Source organism: Typopeltis vanoorti, chromosome 22, assembly GCF_054136105.1.
Source record: "Typopeltis vanoorti isolate ZY-2024b chromosome 22, IOZ_Tvanoo_1.0, whole genome shotgun sequence".
NCBI classification, from domain to species: domain Eukaryota; kingdom Metazoa; phylum Arthropoda; class Arachnida; order Uropygi; family Thelyphonidae; genus Typopeltis; species Typopeltis vanoorti.
In genome coordinates, this window is record NC_143570.1 from 99,951,863 (window position 1) to 99,972,234 (window position 20,372).

At 34.7% G+C, this 20,372-nt stretch overlaps 1 protein-coding gene across 5 annotated transcripts in view; it reads right to left on the reverse strand.

The window, feature by feature from the left end:
* The window catches only part of LOC150094589 (nuclear receptor subfamily 2 group C member 2-like), an 808,056-nt gene that overhangs the window by 478,855 nt on the left and 308,829 nt on the right, over positions 1-20,372 (reverse strand). For all 5 annotated transcript variants that reach the window (XM_090412047.1, XM_090412048.1, XM_090412044.1 and 2 more), the window contains one exon: positions 4,810-4,952. In XM_090412047.1, coding sequence (XP_090268173.1) covers positions 4,810-4,915 — 106 coding nt within the window. In that variant the 5' untranslated portion in view covers positions 4,916-4,952. The remainder of the gene's footprint in view (positions 1-4,809; positions 4,953-20,372) is intronic.

Below are 20,372 nucleotides of genomic sequence, written 5' to 3' on the forward strand. Positions count from 1 at the left end.
GCTCTAAGCTGCAGTGTGTCTCTGTATTCAAATTAAATCTTTGAATGCTCTGCATCTATGATATCAATTTAGAGGGAAAATTTTTTTTTTCCTCTTTAGATATAAATACTTTAGTTTGATTCTTGTTATGCTTGGAGGAATCCTTATTTAGACTTTTTCAACTGAATTATTGAGGGGGGGGGGCTCTCCTGGAAACTCAAGTTTTTTCATCTGCTTATAGGCACTCTGGTCAAAGAACACCAACTTTGAAAACAAAATTACATCACAAACAATATAATTATACTTGGTTTCACAAGATGATGATGTTATATCTGCCTGTATGGGCTTCTCAGTAACTGTGTCATCATATGCTATATAAATAAATAAATATGCAGGGTACAACAACTGAATAATTAAATAAATATCTTAGTATGGTAATTATAGATTCAGAGTGGTTATAGAGACTGTTCTTTATCTGAATATATGAAGTATGATAAGTTTAACTGCTGCGAAATTTATATATATATATATATATTTTAACACAACAGTTGACATTAGACTCAAAACCATCTATATAAGAACCAGATAGGCTAAAGCAGATTATCAGACAGACGATAAGGGAACTAGAGAAAGTCGAGTGGCATTTAGAGGAACACAGTGTGCATGAAACAGTTCAGCAGCAAAATGGAAAACAAAGCATGGAATCAGGTAAGTTAGTGCATAATGACAAAAATCTGGTGAGTAAAGTTGATTATAAAATAAGGATGTTATCTGGTATGGTGACTATCATAAAACATGGCACTGATGAGCGGGATATAACATCAACTTTTCCCGCTGCAAAAATTAAAAATATAATGCAAGCAATTCAAAAACAGAAAAGAAAAAGTAAATGAGATTGTAATTGTAGTATGCACTAATGACTTAACTAGCAATAAGTTCAGTATGGGAGAGGCATTAAAGGATTGCTGGGAGAGGCAAGAGTGAAGAGTGAGAAAGTGAAAATAGTAAGTATATTACTTCGATATGATAAAAAAAGAATTAAGAAGAAGGGCTATGATGGCAAATGATTCGATGCACAGGCTGTGTAGATGGAATGGACGAGAGTTTTTTGATATGGTGTGAGTGTGAAGGAAGATTGGATTTGTATAAGAGGGACAGCCTACACTTGAATGCATTTGGCATCAGGAGGCTTGAAAAATTACACAGGCCTGCGATGGAAAAGTTGTCTGAGAAGTAATAATTGATTCTTATAGATTTTTAGGTACTGAGTTCAGAAAATAGTAAAAAAATTCCATCATCCACCAATTTTACCCAATTTCTAATTTTATCGTTTTCATTAATAGTATTTGGATTTAAATTCGGAGATTGGTATTTATTTTCATTCTCCTTTATTTACAGCTAACTAGTTGTATAAGTGCTTTTTTGAAGTGTCTTTTTATGTTAAATAAAGAAATTTCCATGAAACTTCTTATTCTTAAGATAGGAGGAGAGAGGGTGGAATGCAGATAAAAGTGCAGGTGGCTACCTTGAATCTGATTCGCCGAGATAGCGGATGACTTTCCTGTTGTCACAGACGCTTACAATTTCTCATGTGATTCTTTAGTTGAAATTTAGTCGTTGACTACTAAGGTTATCATATTTTTGAAAGTTGGCATATTTTCTAAGTTAGTGTGAAGATTTAATGTGCTACTAGTTACCAGTAGCACATTCCGTGCATTTGAAAGAACAATATGAAAATTTAGCCTTCAATCTCAGCAAACTTAAGTACAATGATCATGGATGGATGGACAGTTTGCAGTGATCTTAAAGTCATATCTATGATCTTGGGACAATAAAGAGGACAACAAAGGGACACCAAATACCCGTGCTTTTTGTGCGAGTAGGTCAAATTAACAAACAGATGTTATCAAGATCAGATTTTCACTTCATCAGAAATAGTTGAGAAATTATGAGAGTATATAGAATGATTTGTATTAGATTTGCAGATCTGGAAGAAGCATATAATAAAGTGCCAAGAGAAAAGCTGTTCAAAATGTGACAGTACCTGGGTAAATGGAACATTATACAGAGCAATACATTGTCTACATTTAAGTTGTAAGTCAGGAGTCAGAAATGAAGGACACAGAAACAGGTAATTTGGTGTAAATCATCTGTAAGACTATCTCCACTCTTATCCATCATCTATATAGATGGGAAATAACAACTTACCCATCCAAGGATCTCCAAAATCTACCACCTAGATCCGCAAATCCGATCTGGAAAAATCAGCAACCAGATTTTTCCAGATCTGGTTGCTGATGTACATGTGGGACTTGTACATCATGAAATCAAATTTGAAATCAATCCCCAACATGTGATGTGGTGCTGATCAACAGACCATCAATCATATTATCCAGAACTACCCACTGTGGAGTTATAAGGACAAACTGACGGACCTGTTCCAGGCTACCCCCGGACACAGTCCAATGGATTAGAGACAATCCAAACTTAAATTTGTGATTTTTAATACCTAGTTTTAGTGTATATATATATATATATATATATATATATATATATGTAATAAATTTTTTACCTTGGGGATATTGTATATTAGGATAACCAAGTTATTTTATAAACTTGGTTATTTTAACTCCTAATCCCAAGTATGCAAACAATTAAGTTTGCACCTGAAACAAAGTTCAAGTCTAAAGATGTTACAACACCAGGGCAACTCATTGTAAAGGTGGGTAAAGCTCTGATCACTATTCTTAGTATTTTCCCATAATGTAAAGCACATCTCACTAGAAGATGTATACTGCAATGCATTATGGGTGGGGTCACTACCCAGACCGGTTTCAACCTTTTTTGAGGTCTCCTCAGTGAGTAGCTAGACTCTAAATACCAAGGTTATAATAATAGCTTTTTTTTCAACCTTTTTTTACTATAAAAAAAGGTTGAAACCGGTCTGGGTAGTGACCCCACCCATAATGCATTGCAGTATACATCTTCTAGTGAGATGTGCTTTACATTATGGGAAAATACTAAGAATAGTGATCAGAGCTTTACCCACCTTTACAATGAGTTGCCCTGGTGTTGTAACATCATTAGACTTTAACTTTGTTTCAGGTGCAAACTTAACTGTTTGCATACTTGGGATTAGGAGTTAAAATAACCAAGTTTATAAAATAACTTGGTTATCCTAATATACAATATCCCCAAGGTAAAAAATTTATTACATCTATATCTCCTCCAGAGATTTTTATTAAAAATAAAAACACCTTGTTGCAACTCCTATAGGTAAAGTTGATAAGGCTCCATATTACTATAACCTTGGTATTTAGGGTCTAGCTACTCACTGAGGAGACTTCAGAAAAGGTTGAAACCGGTCTGGGTAGTGACCCTACCCCTAATGCATTGCAGTATACATTTTCTAGTGAGATGTGCTTTACATTATGGGAAAATACTAAGAATAGTGATCAGAGCTTTACCCACCTTTACAATGAGTTCCCCTGGTGTTGTAACATCATTAGACTTTAACTTTGTTTCAGGTGCAAACTTAACTGTTTGCATACTTGGGATTAGGAGTTAAAATAACCAAGTTTATAAAATAACTTGGTTATCCTAATATATATATATATATATATATTTTCATTGTTTTCTGTTTTTATCTTTCTATTTGCACAAATCTAACTAATACGAAATGTAATGTAATCTATATGGATTGTATCATGAATAAAAAGTGACATTAAATGCTATATCAGAATTGGAGATACCAAACTTAGCTCTACTTAGCATTCAAACTTAGTTGTTTGCTTTATGCAGATGTGTTGTATTCCTAAACAAACCCTGTGCACTAAAAGAATACCAAATCTAAGAAAATAGACAGGAGCACAGAAAAATTTCAACCACCTGAGGACCTCTTCAGGCAGTTGAAATTTTTAGTGACATTAGGCACAATTTTTAGTGAAGATATCAAATTAAATATGGCAACAGACTAAACAAGGCTGATATGGTAGTAGCCAGCTGAATAAATTCATAAGGAATAAGAGAGAAATTAGCTTATACACTAATTTTCAATTAGACAATTGTAACTTATGGATCTGAGAGTTGGGTTAGAAATAAAACAGTTGACCAAAAATGCAAAACACAGATGTGAAAATTTGACAAAAATTAGGGTAGTGAACTGACAGCATCAATGGCAGAATGATATTAAAAAAGGAGTTACTAGGATGGAACTTGACATTGTAGGCATTCAAGAATGCATGAACAGAGTTAATGAAAATGGTATGATCACATAATCAGAATGGAAGATGAAAGGTTAGCAAAACATGTGTTTGATGCTCAGATGACAAGAAAATGACATAGAGCTAGGCCAAGATCAAGGTGGATTTACACAGTCAGAAGTGTCCTAGAATCATGTGGTACTGCCATATCTGTAAAACATTTGAGATTACATATATCCAGAAATTGATGATGATGTAGATAATTTCCACAGTTAAAGAAAAAATGTTTAAAATGAAACTTTTGAAATCATTACATAAATTCTAGATAAGTTATGTGCATAGCTGTTTGTGATCAAAAAACAGTATGGGCGAATGATGTACTCTTTTCTTCACAATATGGAGTTCAGACAAATACCAGAACAAAATATATGATCTTTTTATTATTATATCTAAATTAAGGGTGGAGAGATCTGGTTATCATGTAACTTTCTATGTCCAAACAAGCATGCACGCTCGCACAAACAAATACATGATGATGATGATATACATATATATATATATATCATCATCATTTAAGAGAATTAGCATATATTTTCAGGACTGTTATTCATTCTCTTCAATATTTTACCTAATGTGGACAAACTGGCAGGAGCATCTTTGTTTGATGTCATGGTAAAGGAAGGAGTAGCATTGTTGCATTCCCTGTCAGAAAAACAGTCATCCAGTGAGGCCATGCAATGCCCTCACTGAATCCGTTTCTTCTTCAGGCCCCTAATAAGAGAGAGAGAGTGAAAGAAAAAAGTATGTTTTTATTAATGAAGTGAGACTATATGCAAGACATACTTGTGATAAAGACAACTATAAAATAAAAATGTAATGAATAATAAAATTATATTTACTAATAAAATAATTTCAATCCAATAATCCTTTTGTTGGATTATTTTTTTTTTATTTATAGAATTATTTAAAAATTTTAATATCAACTCACAGCCATTTAAATTTTCCCATTTTCCCATTTACTCCTGAACAAAAACTGCATCTAGTAATTCCATTTCATCATAACAAATAATACTTTTAAAAGACAGTCTGTCCAACCACATATTAGTATTGTTAAAAACATTCCATTTAACACAGAAATATAAGTACACATATTTAAAAAAAAATAAACAATGCTTAAACAATGAGTAAAAAAGAATTTATACAAAATTTTTGTCTATATATCAAGTGCAAACTTAGCATAAAAACTGGAATATAAGCACAAGGATTATATATCTGACAGTGAAACAACACTATTGAGAAATTATGAGTTTGAATAGCAAACTTGTCAATACAGCATTACTGCACACTGAAGTCCTAAATGATCTGATCCAAGAGAACGTTCATTAATTTAAGACAAGCAGCATTAAGGAGTACCATCGCTCACAGTGGGGATAAATACAACTCTGCAGCTCTACTGAGATAAATATAATCCAGAAATAACAAAGCACTGCAATACAGCAATGTTTTTTGGTATGTCATTAGATGGGAGATGAATTTCATCACTGGCATGACCAGTGCCATGTTTAGTGGAGGCCTGAAATGGCTTGAAAAAATGGTTTGCTTTCTAGAACAGAGTTTCTGGACTATATATATATATATACACATGGCTTGACAAATTATACAAAATTCTACTCACCATGCAACGATTACTCCCTCCAAAACCTCTATTTTTAATGATATATCTCAAAAACTGATTGGTAGTGCTATATCTGTGTTTTTTAAAGTTAAAAAAGTTTATTCAAAAAGTTATTTTCTATAAAATAAAAAATATTACATTTCATTCAGTCTGCGATTATATGCCATGGGCAAATATATTTGTTGTGCTATATGTGTGTGTGGTGTGTAAGGGAGTACCCAAAAATAATCGGAATTTTTTTTTAATTTTTTTAATGTTATTAAAGTTTATAATACCATATTCTAGTCTCCTTCCAAGTGCTCTCCATGTCAGTCAATGCACTTGTCCAAGCATTTTTTCCATTGCTGGAAATAGTTCTGGAACTGTTCAACTGGAATACCGTTTATGGCCTCCAGCAACTTTTCTTTCACTTCATCCACATCAACGAATCACTGCCCTTTCATGGTTTTCTTATCTGTGGGAATAAAAATTGGGCAAGTAGGGAGAGTGGGGAACAACCACCATATTGTTTTTTGTCAAGAACTGTTGGGCAGACAAGACTGTGTTGGCTGGGGCATTGTCATGGTGCAACAACCAATCTCTGTTACTCCACATTTCTGGCCATTTTCGTCACACAGTATCATGAAGTCTTCTCAAAATGTTGAAATAAAAATGTTGGTTCACTCTCTGTCCAGGAGGAACAGATTCTTTGTGTATAACTCCATGCACATCAAAAAGACAAATCAACATTATCTTGATGTACCTTCTTGGACTGTGATGAATTTGCATGTTTCCATTGGCTTTATGCTTGTTTTGTTTCTGAATAATAATTGTAGCACCAAGACTCATCAAACTTTTGAAAGAAAATTCTGGTCATTAAGAACTTGTTCCCTCAAATAGTGGCAAACATTCACAGGAATTTTTTTTTTTATCCTCTGAACAAATGAGGCATAAATTTGGCAGACACAAGCTTCATTTGCAAATCTGTTAAAATTCGATGGCATGAACCCCGTGACAAATTCATCCCTTTAGAAGCTTGCTCGATGGCTTTTCAATGATCTTCACTGATTGCCTGGCAAACCTTTTTGATGTTTTCATCATTTCTGCTTGTTGAAGGTTGGCCAGATCGTGGTTGGTCTTCAACTGACATGTCCCATTTTTGAAATGGGAAACCATTCGTATATCTGCGCTGTCTCCTTAAAGGTTTGCCAGAGCATAACAATAGTTTTGGCTGCAGTTTTATCCACAAGAAAACAAAATTCCACACACATCTCTGTTCCTTGTGGTCAGCCATCACAAAATCGCCAAACTTGCTTGTAAGCACTAACAAAAAAGCAGCCAGAACAATGAACCAGTTCACACAAGATGATGTCAATTGCCAGACTATTGTGGACTGCACATTCATAATGCCTAGCAGCATCATTGATAACTAGAAAATGTACATGCACAAAGTTATTTTTGGGTACCCCTTCATATATATATATATATATATATATAGAAAAAACAGAAAAAATAACAAATAAAAAAATATAAAAAACAGAGAAAATTAAATAAATAAAAAAGAAAAACAAACAAACTAATAAATATATAAAAAATAAATAAATGCAATTTAAAAATAAGAAAAAATATTCCTGGAGCACACAATGTACTAACGTATTTATAAGTTTCCAACATTCATCGGTGTGAGTCACATAAAAAATAAAATAATAAAAGATTATTTAAAGAAGAATCAATCACTCAATCAATCTGACTAATCAATATGTCTAGAGTCAAAAGAGAAAATAGTTTGAGATCTTCTTTTTAAGATCTAGAGGGTTCTTTATATAAGTACGATATTTGCTGACAAAGGTATATAGTAAGATGGACAGTTATTTGGGATACATGCAGCTAGACAAAAAATGCAGTCATCATAGGTCTTAACAGAATGCACTATTTATGAATCTTGGAAACATGGAAAAATTTCACTAGCAAATACTCCATATCTCACTGTGGTAAGTGGCATATTTACTGATAAAATTCGTTTGATATTGAGGATGCACTTGATATGTGAATGAAAATTGTATAACAAATAATTTTTGCATTTTACATAAGTTATCCATTGTTTGTTATTTAAAAAAATACAGGATATTAATAATGTTAAAAATGAACTAGCTAACCTCATAGTTTTGGTGTTAAAATAATGCCAAAAGTGAAATAGTTCTGCATGTTGTATGAGTATTTTAACAACAGGCATGATGTACCAAAAATATAAAATTATTGACTAATTTATCATGTGTACATTCTACACAATTTAAAGTAGACAATTAGAATAAGTTTGACTGGAATTATGGCCAAAGCAAATAAAGCTATGAGGCCAATGCATTATGTTTTAAATATAGCAGCATGTTATGTTCACCAGTTGGTTTGTGGAATGAAAATCCCAGGTTTCAGAGAGGAAAAATCCTCTTCATGAGACCCAATAGCATGCTTCAGCTAACAATCCTTTATAAAAGTTTTACTAGCTTTATCAAGGAATAGTGTATATGCAATTCAAAGTGATAATAAAGAAACAGTGCGACCTAAATAATCACTTGGAGATTAATATTATAGTAAAAGTATGATGGAAACTGTCCATCTAGCTAGGATACCCATAAATAATTATTTAATGCAACAAGAATTTTTTTGATTATTACATTTTTTATATATATCAGTACCATTATTATTATTATGATTCAGGCTTCTGGCATCACTAGACTCATCATGGGAGGTGCACCCTGGAAAACACAAAGTCTGTCATACCACTCCTTGAACTCATTGACCACTCGTCCTCTCACCACTCTATCAGGCAATGCATTCACAGTTCAACCACCCTCCAAGAAAAGAAACTGCTCCTTACCCTCTTGCTCACAACTTCCTTTCGTAACTTCCAGGTAAGACCCCTTGTCCTCACTCCTTCCCCTCTGTTCCACCAAATGAAAGAACTCCCCAGTGTCAATCCTGTAATTACCTCTCAATAGTAAAAGTCTCAATCATTATGACCTCTCCTTCTATCTACCAAACTATGCAGTCCACATTCCCTCAAGCCTATCTTCAAAACTAACATGGTACAGTCCTGATACCATCTTTGTTATCAGCCTCTGAACTCTTTCCCCTTCAAATCTTGGGGACCAAATCTGAGCACAATAGTCCAGGTGCAGTCTGATCAGGGCTTCATGCAATGGAATGACAACTCTTTTATCTCTGTAGGTCAGCGTCCTTCTCAGTATTGCAGCAATCCTCTGGGTTACCTTCAGCACCTTTGCAATTATTCCCTAAATTTCAGGTTTATTCAATCACCACCACTAGATCCCTTGCCTCTCCCATTTCTTCCAATATGATATACAGCCTCCAATCGATGTATCTCAAACAAGACATTTAGCTGCATTAAACTGACACTCCTATTCATTTGGCCATCTGTCCAGTTTATTCAAATTCTTTTGCAGGGATAACACGTTTGCACTATTACTAATAACCCTTCCCACTGTTGACCGTTTCAACTCGAATGATAGACATAAAGCTTCATATCGAGCTATAATGCATGTTGAATTTGCTTATAAAAATTAAATTCGTCTCTCACCCCGTATGTGTCCGCGCGGTTAGCCTAGTGGCTATGCGCTTTGCAACCATATACCTGGGGAAGGAGTGTCCTAGGTTCGATTCCCATCGGTGACGTGAGGAGCTGAAGGATCTTCCTCAGCCATAACCAAGTTAGCCAGTCTTGGGCGTGGACAACAGGGTTTTTTCCCCAGTTTATTCTGGGGTTTTTCATCCTGCAAGCAGGCAAACTGGCCTTGAGAACTCAACACTACAGGCCATAGGATACACCAGGGCATAAGGCTGACCACCTTATCCTGTAAAAACGGAGTGAGGTCCGATGATCAATGGACCCTCGACACCGCAAGGTAAAAGAGGGTATAAGGAAGACGACGACGAGACAAGCTGGTTTCCAGTTGCCTTCCTTGTCCAATAGTGTCCTAAATTAAATGTGCACATTCACTCTATATATCCATTTTATTCTTTCTGATGATACTCCAAGTATTATTATTATTTTTTTTTTCAGTAGGGGAAAAAAGTCTTATGACATCACATGTAGAAAATAATATCTGAATAGAAACAACCATCTCATTTGGCTCCATAAAGACTTTTTTATGAGAAACACTTTTTTGTTTTCAAGTTTCATAATTTTTGATGTCTCTGTCTCTCTAATGCCAGTTTTGGGAAATTTTTAAGTGCCATTTCGCTATTGATTTTAGTTTATTTCTTGCATTACAATTGATGAAAACCTTTATGAGGAAAGTTAAGATTTGCTTGATAAAACGTTTATGAATTCATGTTTCCTGAGATGCTTATAAAAGAACTTTAGATTGGATAAAGTATAATGACAAGAACATTCAGTGGTTGTTAATCACTCTAAAGATCTATTGTATGCACTGTTCTGCTGGTAGCAAATTAATCAGACTTAAAGAAAAAATTAGGAGGGCAGCTGCAATTATAAGCAGCTACTGTACATTATTTTTAATAAGTAGCATTACTGCCTACCTGGTTGACCGAGTGGTTAACATACACTATACAACCAAGATGAAGGTTTGAATCTCACTGAGCATGGATGTTAGCTTTGTCTTCTTTAGGTAGGAGATAACTTTCATCACCGGGTGTGAGACAACCTGCCCATTTATTGAAGACCTGAAGCGACTTGAAAAAGTGTTTGGTCTCTAGAGTAGGGTTTTATTTGATTAAGCCTCACTCCATCCACCGTATACTAAAGCATGTACAATAGGTTTACAACTTTCTGTTGGGTGGATTGACAAAAAAAAAAAAAAAACTACCTACTACTACAGGTAGTACTGCAACATCGTTTCAGCAGAACACTGATGGGAAACCTGATCAGATTGAAGAGAATCATGAGAACCAACAAAACTCTTAGTGATGAAATGGAATATGAGATGGAGATCTGATCAGTGTATCCAACAACAGCACACACAGTCTTAATTACAAGGTGGTTCAATATAAATGACTTGTGTTATCATCAGCTGGTGGAAAGTATATCTACAAGGGCAGAATGTACGATAAGGAGCAAAGGATAGTCATCCAGTAGACCACAGAGTAATAGCTTAACAACAACAATAAACAAAACCAGTAATTATTAAAAAGTATATATAATGCCAGTAGAGTAGACACTTCTGTATATTGCATCCTGGCTCTAGATTTCTGGTGCATGTTGGTCATTAATCTCTTCATGCACACATCACTCTATTCAAATATTTGTTTTGTTTAAAAATGGTGCACATTGTCTGTGAATTTGAATTCACAGACAATGTCTGTTTTTTGGAATATCCTTCTCATCAGTAGTACAGAGTAAGTGCTTGTATACTCGAGGGACATAATACGGTAATCCTGCTGAGTAATCATTTTACAATAATCACCCTCACCAGAAGCTATTTTATTAAAATGTGCAGTATGAAAGGTGATGGCTCTTTTGTTTAATATCTTCTGCTCTGTTCCTTTCAGGTGTGCTTTAAACATCAAACAGAATGAGAATTGCCATAAATTTGAGTGGAAGATTGTCACTTAGTGAATCAAGTCCACACTCTTAAGGCTATAACGAGACTTATCACACTGCATTGCCATTGTCGGGATTTTGTTTATTCCTGCAATAGTCTTGATATTATTTTAGAATATTTGGATTTAGTTTCTTCCTACAATTCCTTCACACATCAGTACACACTTATTACTGCCTTTTGAGCACAGAGTTGTAATAATTCCTCTTAATACTTGCATGCCTGATTAAAGTTGACTACTGTCAGCTTTATTAAAGAGGTTTAGGTATTGGCTTGGTTGACATTTACTATTCATAATCCTCTGTAATGCAATCTACTTTCTTCAAATGGACAATAAGAATCTCAATATCCCCCTACAATCCATTGACAATGTCATTGATATAAAGGTTAAAAGATTAAACAATACACATCCTAGTACTGAACCCTGTGGGATTCTACTTGTAACTGTCTGCATACTTGATACTGCTCTCCCATACACAATTCTCTGATACCTATCAGATAGCAGGTCCCAAATTCAGTTCGCTAAAATGACATCTAAATCCATGTGCTGCAATTTAAATATTACTTATCATGTGGTACCCTGTCAAATACCTTTGTAAAATCCAAAAAATAAAAAATAAAAAATAAAAAAAGCAAATTTACTTGATTATAAAAGGCAATCAATCATATTACTAAAACAAGAGTGTCCTTTAACAAATCCATGCTGACTCTCCCAGATAATATTAACCTCATCTGCCCAATGCTGTAAATGTTCCCTCACTAATTTCTCCAAGATCTTAACAACTACTGATGAAATACAAACTGGTCTATAGTTGACACTTACCCTCCTTCCGCATCTTGAGCACCTTTCCCATGGCCAGACTCTTACTGAAAAGCCAGGTCAACAGAGCTGTCATTCCTTTAGCACATTCTCTCAAAACCGGTGGCAAAATCCCATCCAGCTCCATTGATTTACTGACATCCAGACTATAAACTAAATTTATTATTATGACATCCAGAGTACTCAGTATTTGAAACACGCACTCTCTTCTTGTACTTCTAAACCTCAAACCAGCCCTATTCCTTAGTATTAAAACCTACTTTTCCAGGATGAAATACTCCCATTGAATAACTCCACTATGTTTTTTACATCAGTCATTCTATTCCCATTTTTATCCAACAATGTCATTCTTCTACAATCATTTCTCCTCCTACTGGCTACACAGTGAAAAAATTCCTTAGGATTTTCTTTGGATCTTAGGGCCAATCTCTTCTCATATTCCAGTTTTGCTTTCCTTACCATACTAGTCACTCTCCTGGCATGTTTTATATTCTTCATGCATCTGCTTCCATGCACAAGAAATTTCAGAAACAAGTCCGTGCCATGTGCGAGGAGAATTAAGTGAGAACAAATCGATGTTCTTCTTGAGGTAGTTCCTGCTTCTCCCATTCCTCTTTCATTCTATCTAGCAATGAAAGAAGAAGAAGAGCAGGAGAAACACGTTTAGTGTGTCAGCAGTTAAACTGTAAATTAATGTTGGTTAACCATTGCTTGTCCTGCTGTATAAGCAAATGATTTTTTTACCATTTCTACTAAGAAATGGGGGAAAATTATGCATGTCAATTCAATGGAACACTGAAAGTTTCTTTAGAAAACAGGCATAAAGTAGAAACAGACCATTTGATAGATAGTGGTTGTAGTAGAGAATAAAAATTTACCAACCTTTTAGATTACTAGCGATTTCTTTACATTTTCAAAAAAGTTATGTTGAAAGACAGCAAACTGAGACTTGGCTACAGCAGATGATGCAGATACAGGGATAGAATGTGAAGGGTTTAATATTTTCAGGAAAGATAGGATGGGTTTACTACTGATGATAGTGGATGAATTGCAATCAAAAATAACAAAAGATAGGTGGAAGTGTGGCTGTTCATTTGAAGCAGTCTGATGTGAGATTAAAGCCAGTAAGACAAAATATACAGCATGAAAATTATGGTGGCATAAAAATCCCAAAAATTTGGATAGCACACATTCAGCCCACTTAGTTTCCAGCAAATCCTGACTTTAGGATTCTAAGCAATTTTTCAGCTTTTATTGGCCAATATCCATACCAGGTGGTTGTAATTTATATATATACAGGTAGTCCTCAACTTATGACAACTCGACTTACGATGATTCGTGCTTACAATAGCCAAAAATTATTATTAAAAATTCTCTAATTTAACTTTGCCGCCAGCATATACATACATACATCACATTGCTTTTTGTATATGCATCGTAGTGTCGCCATTAGTCAACAAGCAAAGCCTATCACCAATACGCAATAGCCACTGCTATGATTCACCCACTTCTAACTTATCACAGCCTTTGGCACGTTAGTTGCTAATCAGCAGTCAAAGTGTTCGTTTCTCTCGTTGCAATTTTTGTATCTCGTCGTAACCCTATTATGTCCAGTAAGAGAAGTAATACTGCTGATGAAAATTCCAACATAAAAAAGAAGGTGAGGAAAGCTTTAAGTTTAGATGTTAAAATGAAGGCCATTCAAAGCATATGACAAAGGAAAGAAAGTCGGTGAAATAGCACGAGAAGAAAAACTATCGCATTCTGTTTCAACAATTATAAAAAGATAAATCAAGAATAATGGAGTCAGCTAAAGGGGCAGTTAATATGAATTGTATAATTTTAATGAAAAAAAAAAAAAAAGAGAAAGGCCAATTGATGAAATGGAGAAGCTTTTAATGATATGGATAGATGATCAAATCAACAAGAATATTCCTCTCATTTTGTTTATGATTCAAACAAAAGCACGCAGTTTATTTGACAATTTAAGGAAACAACAAGAAGATAAATACAGCGAGCATACATTTAGTGCTAGTAAAGGTTGGTTTTATCGATTCAAAAGCCGATTTAACTTACATAGCATACGAATAATGGGAGAAGCTGCTAGTTCCGATTTGAAGCTGTTGAAATTTCCAAGAAAAATCTGAAAGAGATGATAAAAGATGAAGGGTATTTGCTAGAACAGATTTTTAACATAGATGAAACCGGACTGTTCTGGAAAAGAATGCCAGAACGAACTTACATTCACAGAGAAGCTACATCGGCGTCTGGTTTTAAGGCATTTAAAAATAGGCTTACGCTTCTTCTTATAGGAAATGCTGCTGGTTTTAAATTAAAACCATTTCTTGTTTACCATTCACAAAATCCCAGAGCTTAAAACATTGACAAGAATAAGTTGCCGGTTTATTTCAGAAGTACATGCCTACTGTCTTGAAAAAAATATTCCTTTTAAAATTCTATTGCAGCTTGACAATGCTCTAGGACATCGTTTCTCAAACTGTGGTACAATTTTTACACAAAATATTTAAATAAATGTTCAGAAAAATGTATTTTAATATTGTAACGAGTAGACTGTTCCAAGAATTTAGCTTGGCGAATCGAATAAAACGAACAAATAAATTTTATTGCAGTTTTATGTGAATTTTCGGATGCGAAATCTCATTAGTGTGTCATAAGGGTTTTCATATTTAATATTTATTTTGAAACAGTATTTTTGTATGTAAAAAATAATAATAAACAAAGTTTCTTTGTCAGATGACGCTGTTTCGCAACGAATTAATGAAATGGCAGCTCAAGTAAAACAAACACTAATCGAAAATATAAAGCAAAGCAAATGGTGGTTACATATATTTTTTGATTCTTATTTATGTGGTACAAAATTTAAAAAGTTTGAGAATCCCTGCTCTAGGACATCCTCTTCACATCAGCGATTTGAATGAAAATATAAATGTGATGTAGCTACTGCCCAATACAACAGCTGTGATTCAACCTATGGATCACGGTGCGATTGCTACATTCCAGATATATTATCTAAAAACTACATTTTCTCAAGCAATAACAGTAATGGACAACGATGCTATAACATTTTGGAAAAATTACGATAATAACCAATGTATCCAGAACATTAAAACTTCATGGAAGGAAGAATTGGAACAATGTATGCGAGGAATTTGGAAGAAGTTACTACCGCAGGAGATACTCGAAGAGTACAATGAGCATAGTATGTTAGAATAAACTGGTGAAGAAATCATTGAAATTGCAAGAAAACTGGATCCAGAAATCAATAGCGCCTTAGTAGTGCAATTGGAAGAACAACGGCACATTGCACCCTTCGATTGGAATAGGCTTAAGTTCGATTCTCGTCGCGACGGGAGGAATCTTTATCTGGACGATTTCAATCGAAGGTGAACTAGCCGATCTCATATGGAGGTAGCAGGGTTTTTCTCCTGGAAACTCGGGTTTTTCATCCCGCATATAGACAAATCGGCCCTTCAGAACACATGCAATTTATAGACAAAAAATACTAGTCGTGGTAGTGGTGGAGGTAGATGGCGTTGATGGAGGTGATTCATAGTAGAGGTTCGGTGTAGTAGTTGAGACAGTTGTAGGTGTCCTCCCGCAATGAGTCTTCGGACTCCTTGGAGGTGTCACAAATAATAATAATAATAATAATTACCGATATAGAGGAATTAGCAGATCATGAAGAAGGTGAACTGACTGATCAAGACTTGATTTTCCAAAACGAAAGAGTTGTAGAAGAAGAAAGGAATAATGAGGAAGATGAAGAAGAGAAATCGTTAAAAAATTTATTGTAAAAGGATAAGCTGAAGTATTTTCTAAACTAAATCAAGGACTTCAGCTACTCAAAAATATGGATCAAAACACTGATCGCTTCGCTAAAGTCGAAAAGCAAATTCGAGAAGCAGTCAGATGTTATTGCGAAATATACAAAGAAAAAAAACCCAACAGACAACATTAACCAATTTTCCGATTAAAAAAGCTATTCCCCATCATGAGAAATAACCATATTGTCCAAATGAATGACAGTTACTCACCTGTTTAATTAAAGACACCGTTAATAAGTTTTTTGTTTATTTATGTTTATGTTAACTAATATTTAAAGAAATTTCAAATTAAAGTGCACCATTTTTGATATGTGTTTATGTAGTTTTTCTTAAATTTTTCTTTCTTAATTTTGTATTTATGTATTTATATGCATTGTGTGTGTGTGTGTGTGTGCTATGTTCCATTGAGTCGTTTTCGACTCCTGACGACTCCATGAAAATGCACTCTTATGTGCTAATAAATAATTTATAAATGTTTATGTAAGTTTATACATTTTTAACTGTTTTAAGTTAAATAAATATTATAACAGAAATCAAACAAATCAAGAATGAAAAAGTCCTCAACTTGCGACGGAGACATTGGAATAGAACCCCGTCGTAAGTACTACATGTATACTTATATAAGTAATCTTATTTTATTTATTATTTATTAATTTTTTCCTTTCTGTAAACATGTTGCTCTCCAGCTTAATTTAATTTTGTAACCTAATAGATAACAATAATAATAATAATAAGACTCTAGCTTTGATGTAGTAAAGTTTTTTTTTTCTTTTTTCACCAGAGGTCAGGCCAATAGTTGTAACGGTTGGTCAGTAACTATAGCATGCCATGTAGATTGTATAGCATAGCTTGTTTCTTTGTATATATGTGTTGATGACCAGATGATGACCTTCATGTGAAGGTCTAACGTCGGGTGTTTATTTTGGTTTATATTAAACTAAAGTTTTACTCTAACACAGTAGCTGTTTCCATAATTTTCATGATGTATTTTGATCACCAGGTAAGCATGAAGGAAAGGAGAAAATATACAGCTGGTTGATGCTATAGCCCTTGGTGATTCCAGGAATGATCTGGAAGACGTATCGACAAATTAGTACAATGCGTGCATATCGAATATTATGGAGGACATAAACTATGGAGATATACACTGGAAGGAAGAAAGTGGAATTTATACACCTACTATGAGATAATTACTAGAGGCAGCATGTGATGGAGGGGACTTGGGGTGTGAGAGTATCAGACCTGGTCACAGGATCAGAAAAGTTATCCATAACCAAGGTGAGCACATTGACTCCAACTGACAATGTGGTCTCTATGCAAACTCTCCAAGCAAAAAAATCTACTTTATTCTCTTGGTTAGGTCTCCCACAATGAGTCTTCAGAATCCATTGAGGTACAATAATAATAATAATAAAGACAATCAATGAATACTAATAAAAAAAAGTTACTGAAGCATAAAACATGACATAAAAACAAAAAAATTTGTATTCTTTTATATGTTATAAAAGAATACTTTCTTTTATATCATACATACACATATATACAAAGAAACAAGCTATGCTACACAATCTACATGGCATGCTAAAGTTACTGACCAACCGTTACAACTATTGGCCTGACCTCTGGTGAAAAAAGAAAATAAAACTTTAGTAGATCAAGAAAACATACCAGTAACTTTCAAGTTAAGGAAAATACAACCACATATATGGCTTGCGAAGATGTCAATGGACACTCCCATGGGCAAGGTGTGTCGTGCCATGTAACGAGTCGTGTTTATAGCCAGCATAAATTTGAGGAACTTGATACTTCCAAGTCAGTGCAACTGTGTCTGGGTGAAATGGCTGGGAGAAGAGAACTGACTGAGTTTGAAAGAGGCATTGTGATAGGATGTCATGTTGAAAGCCTATCTGCTCAGCAAATTGCTGACAAATTGGGCCATTCAAGGTTAATCAGTGATACCATACTGAGATGGAAGTAAAGGGAGTCAACTGAAAGTGCTACAACCCAGCACACTCACAAATTTCATTGTTAGGGTTACACACTCTGGTAAGAACGTGACTCTATGGTGCTATGAAGGATAATATGTAAAAACCTCCATTCATCGGCCAATATGTTCAGTGCAGAGTCCAGGGCATTGACTGGAATATGATTCTGCACAAAAATATGCATGCAATATGAAGCTCTGCATCATCCAAACCAACATGCAATATTGTCTTCAGTGGTGCAAAGAGCATTTACAGTGGCATATGGAAGATAGGAAAGCTGTATTATGGAGCGATGATTCAAGCTACGCCCTCTACAGAGCAGATGGATGGGTGTGGTGGATGCCTGGTGAAGTCTCTTACCAGAGCGTGCAACCCTAACAATGAAATTTGGAGGGGGCAGTGTGATGGTATGTTCCTGGTTTGGCTCTGGATCTCTGTTTGTGGTGCCACAAACATTGAACTTTGAGAGGTATCTGAACATTCTGGAAAATACAATGCTTCCTGCTTTGTGGCATTTCTACAAAACTAACCATTGTCTCTTTCAGCACAATGAACTGTGTCATAATGCTGCTGATGCTGTAACTACGTAGTTTATGGACATGAAAATCACAACACTTGATTGTGATTTTCATGTCCTGATCTTAACTCTACTGAACATTTATAAGATGAACTGGAGAATCAGGTGAGATCAAGGGGCGTCTGCCCTACAACAGTCCAGGACCCCATTACATGTCTACAGGAAGACCAAAATTGTCATTGATCGCTATTGTATGCATGTGGAATGTATGCTCCATAGGATTAGTGTAGTCATCGCAGCGAAATAAGGTCCTACATCTTATTAAGGTGGGTGCCATGGCTGTTAGTTCTTCACACACCTATGGTGTATGTTGACTTCTTTCCAACAAAGTATATCTCAACATAAACTATTTTTTATTGTCTTTTTTTTTTTTTTTTATTAAAATGATTGCATAGAAAACAACTTACTGAGGCTATGATCCATAGCCACAATCAGGGCCGCCGAGAGGGGGTGACATCTGAGACTTTTGTCATTGGCCCGGCATCGAAAAGGGCCTGACCGTCAGGCCCCGATGTGTCACATAACTGCGTTTATATTGCATGGTTTTAATTCTCGTAATAATACAACAATGATAAAGGCTAATGGCATATCGAGAATGATACTGTGTTTTGTTTCAGACAGATGGCTAAGCTCTTTAGCTCGCCATGAGTGCCCGGAAAAGACACTGATTCTCTTGGCGCAGATTGCTGTAGTTATAGCAGCAATGAAAATTGATTATGACGAAATGATTAAAGATTTCACTAACCATAAAGTGAGAAAGTGGATGAGGCAATAAAAATTTTAACATTCTCTTTTTATTTAATGTTTGTATTTTGTATGGTATGTAATGTATCGAATTTTGAATTTATTGTACACTTTTTTAAAATAAATGTTTAATGTTTTATATGACTTTTTTTTATTAAACAAAAGTGATGCACTTTTTTAAGTGGGGTCCGGACCAGACTTGTCATGGGTCCTAAAATTTCTCTCAGCGACCCTGGCCACAATAGTTAATTGAGGTTTAATTTTTGTGCAAATTAATCTAGCACTGAAAAAAGGTCTCTCAGATTCAACACTTGTGGTCGACTGGTTGTTAGGCAATTAAAAGTAATTTTTAAATATCTTCCCTCTGATTTTTGTTTCTTGAAAATATGTCCTTTCCTTTCTTGTGTTAGATCTTTATCACCTTTTTTGTTTCTGAGTTGGTTCATTATTCCCAATAGAAATTTTTTCTTACTTGATAACTCAGCTGATGTAGTAGGAACAGAATCTGAAGATGCAGCATCCTCCGACACAGGCCCAGTTTAAGTCCACAATTATCTTCGTTATTATATATTGTATATTTGTACATAAATTTAGTAAAGGGGGACTCACCCAGTGCTGTCGTGCTTGCTATTACAGCAGAAAATTTCATAATTGTTTTGTTAAAATCCGATGTAATTTTTGATTGAGAATCCAAATGGTTTTAACATGAAAGATGCTCTATCACTAGTTTTTTTTCTTTACCTGTTTTTAATAAGTTAATTTTGTACTAGCATTTAAGACAGCTATATAAGCTGCTAGTATTTCCAGCAACTGTGCTGAGTTCTTTCTGTGCATGTGTTTACATACATCTCCATCTCATGCTTTAGTAAGTTTAAAATAATACCATGGCGAATTTTTATCCATGGTAAATTTAGTTTAATCCTTTATCCAAGTGTAAGCAAACAAAGTTTGCGCCTGAAAATATCTTCAGGACTGAGGTAAGATGGTACA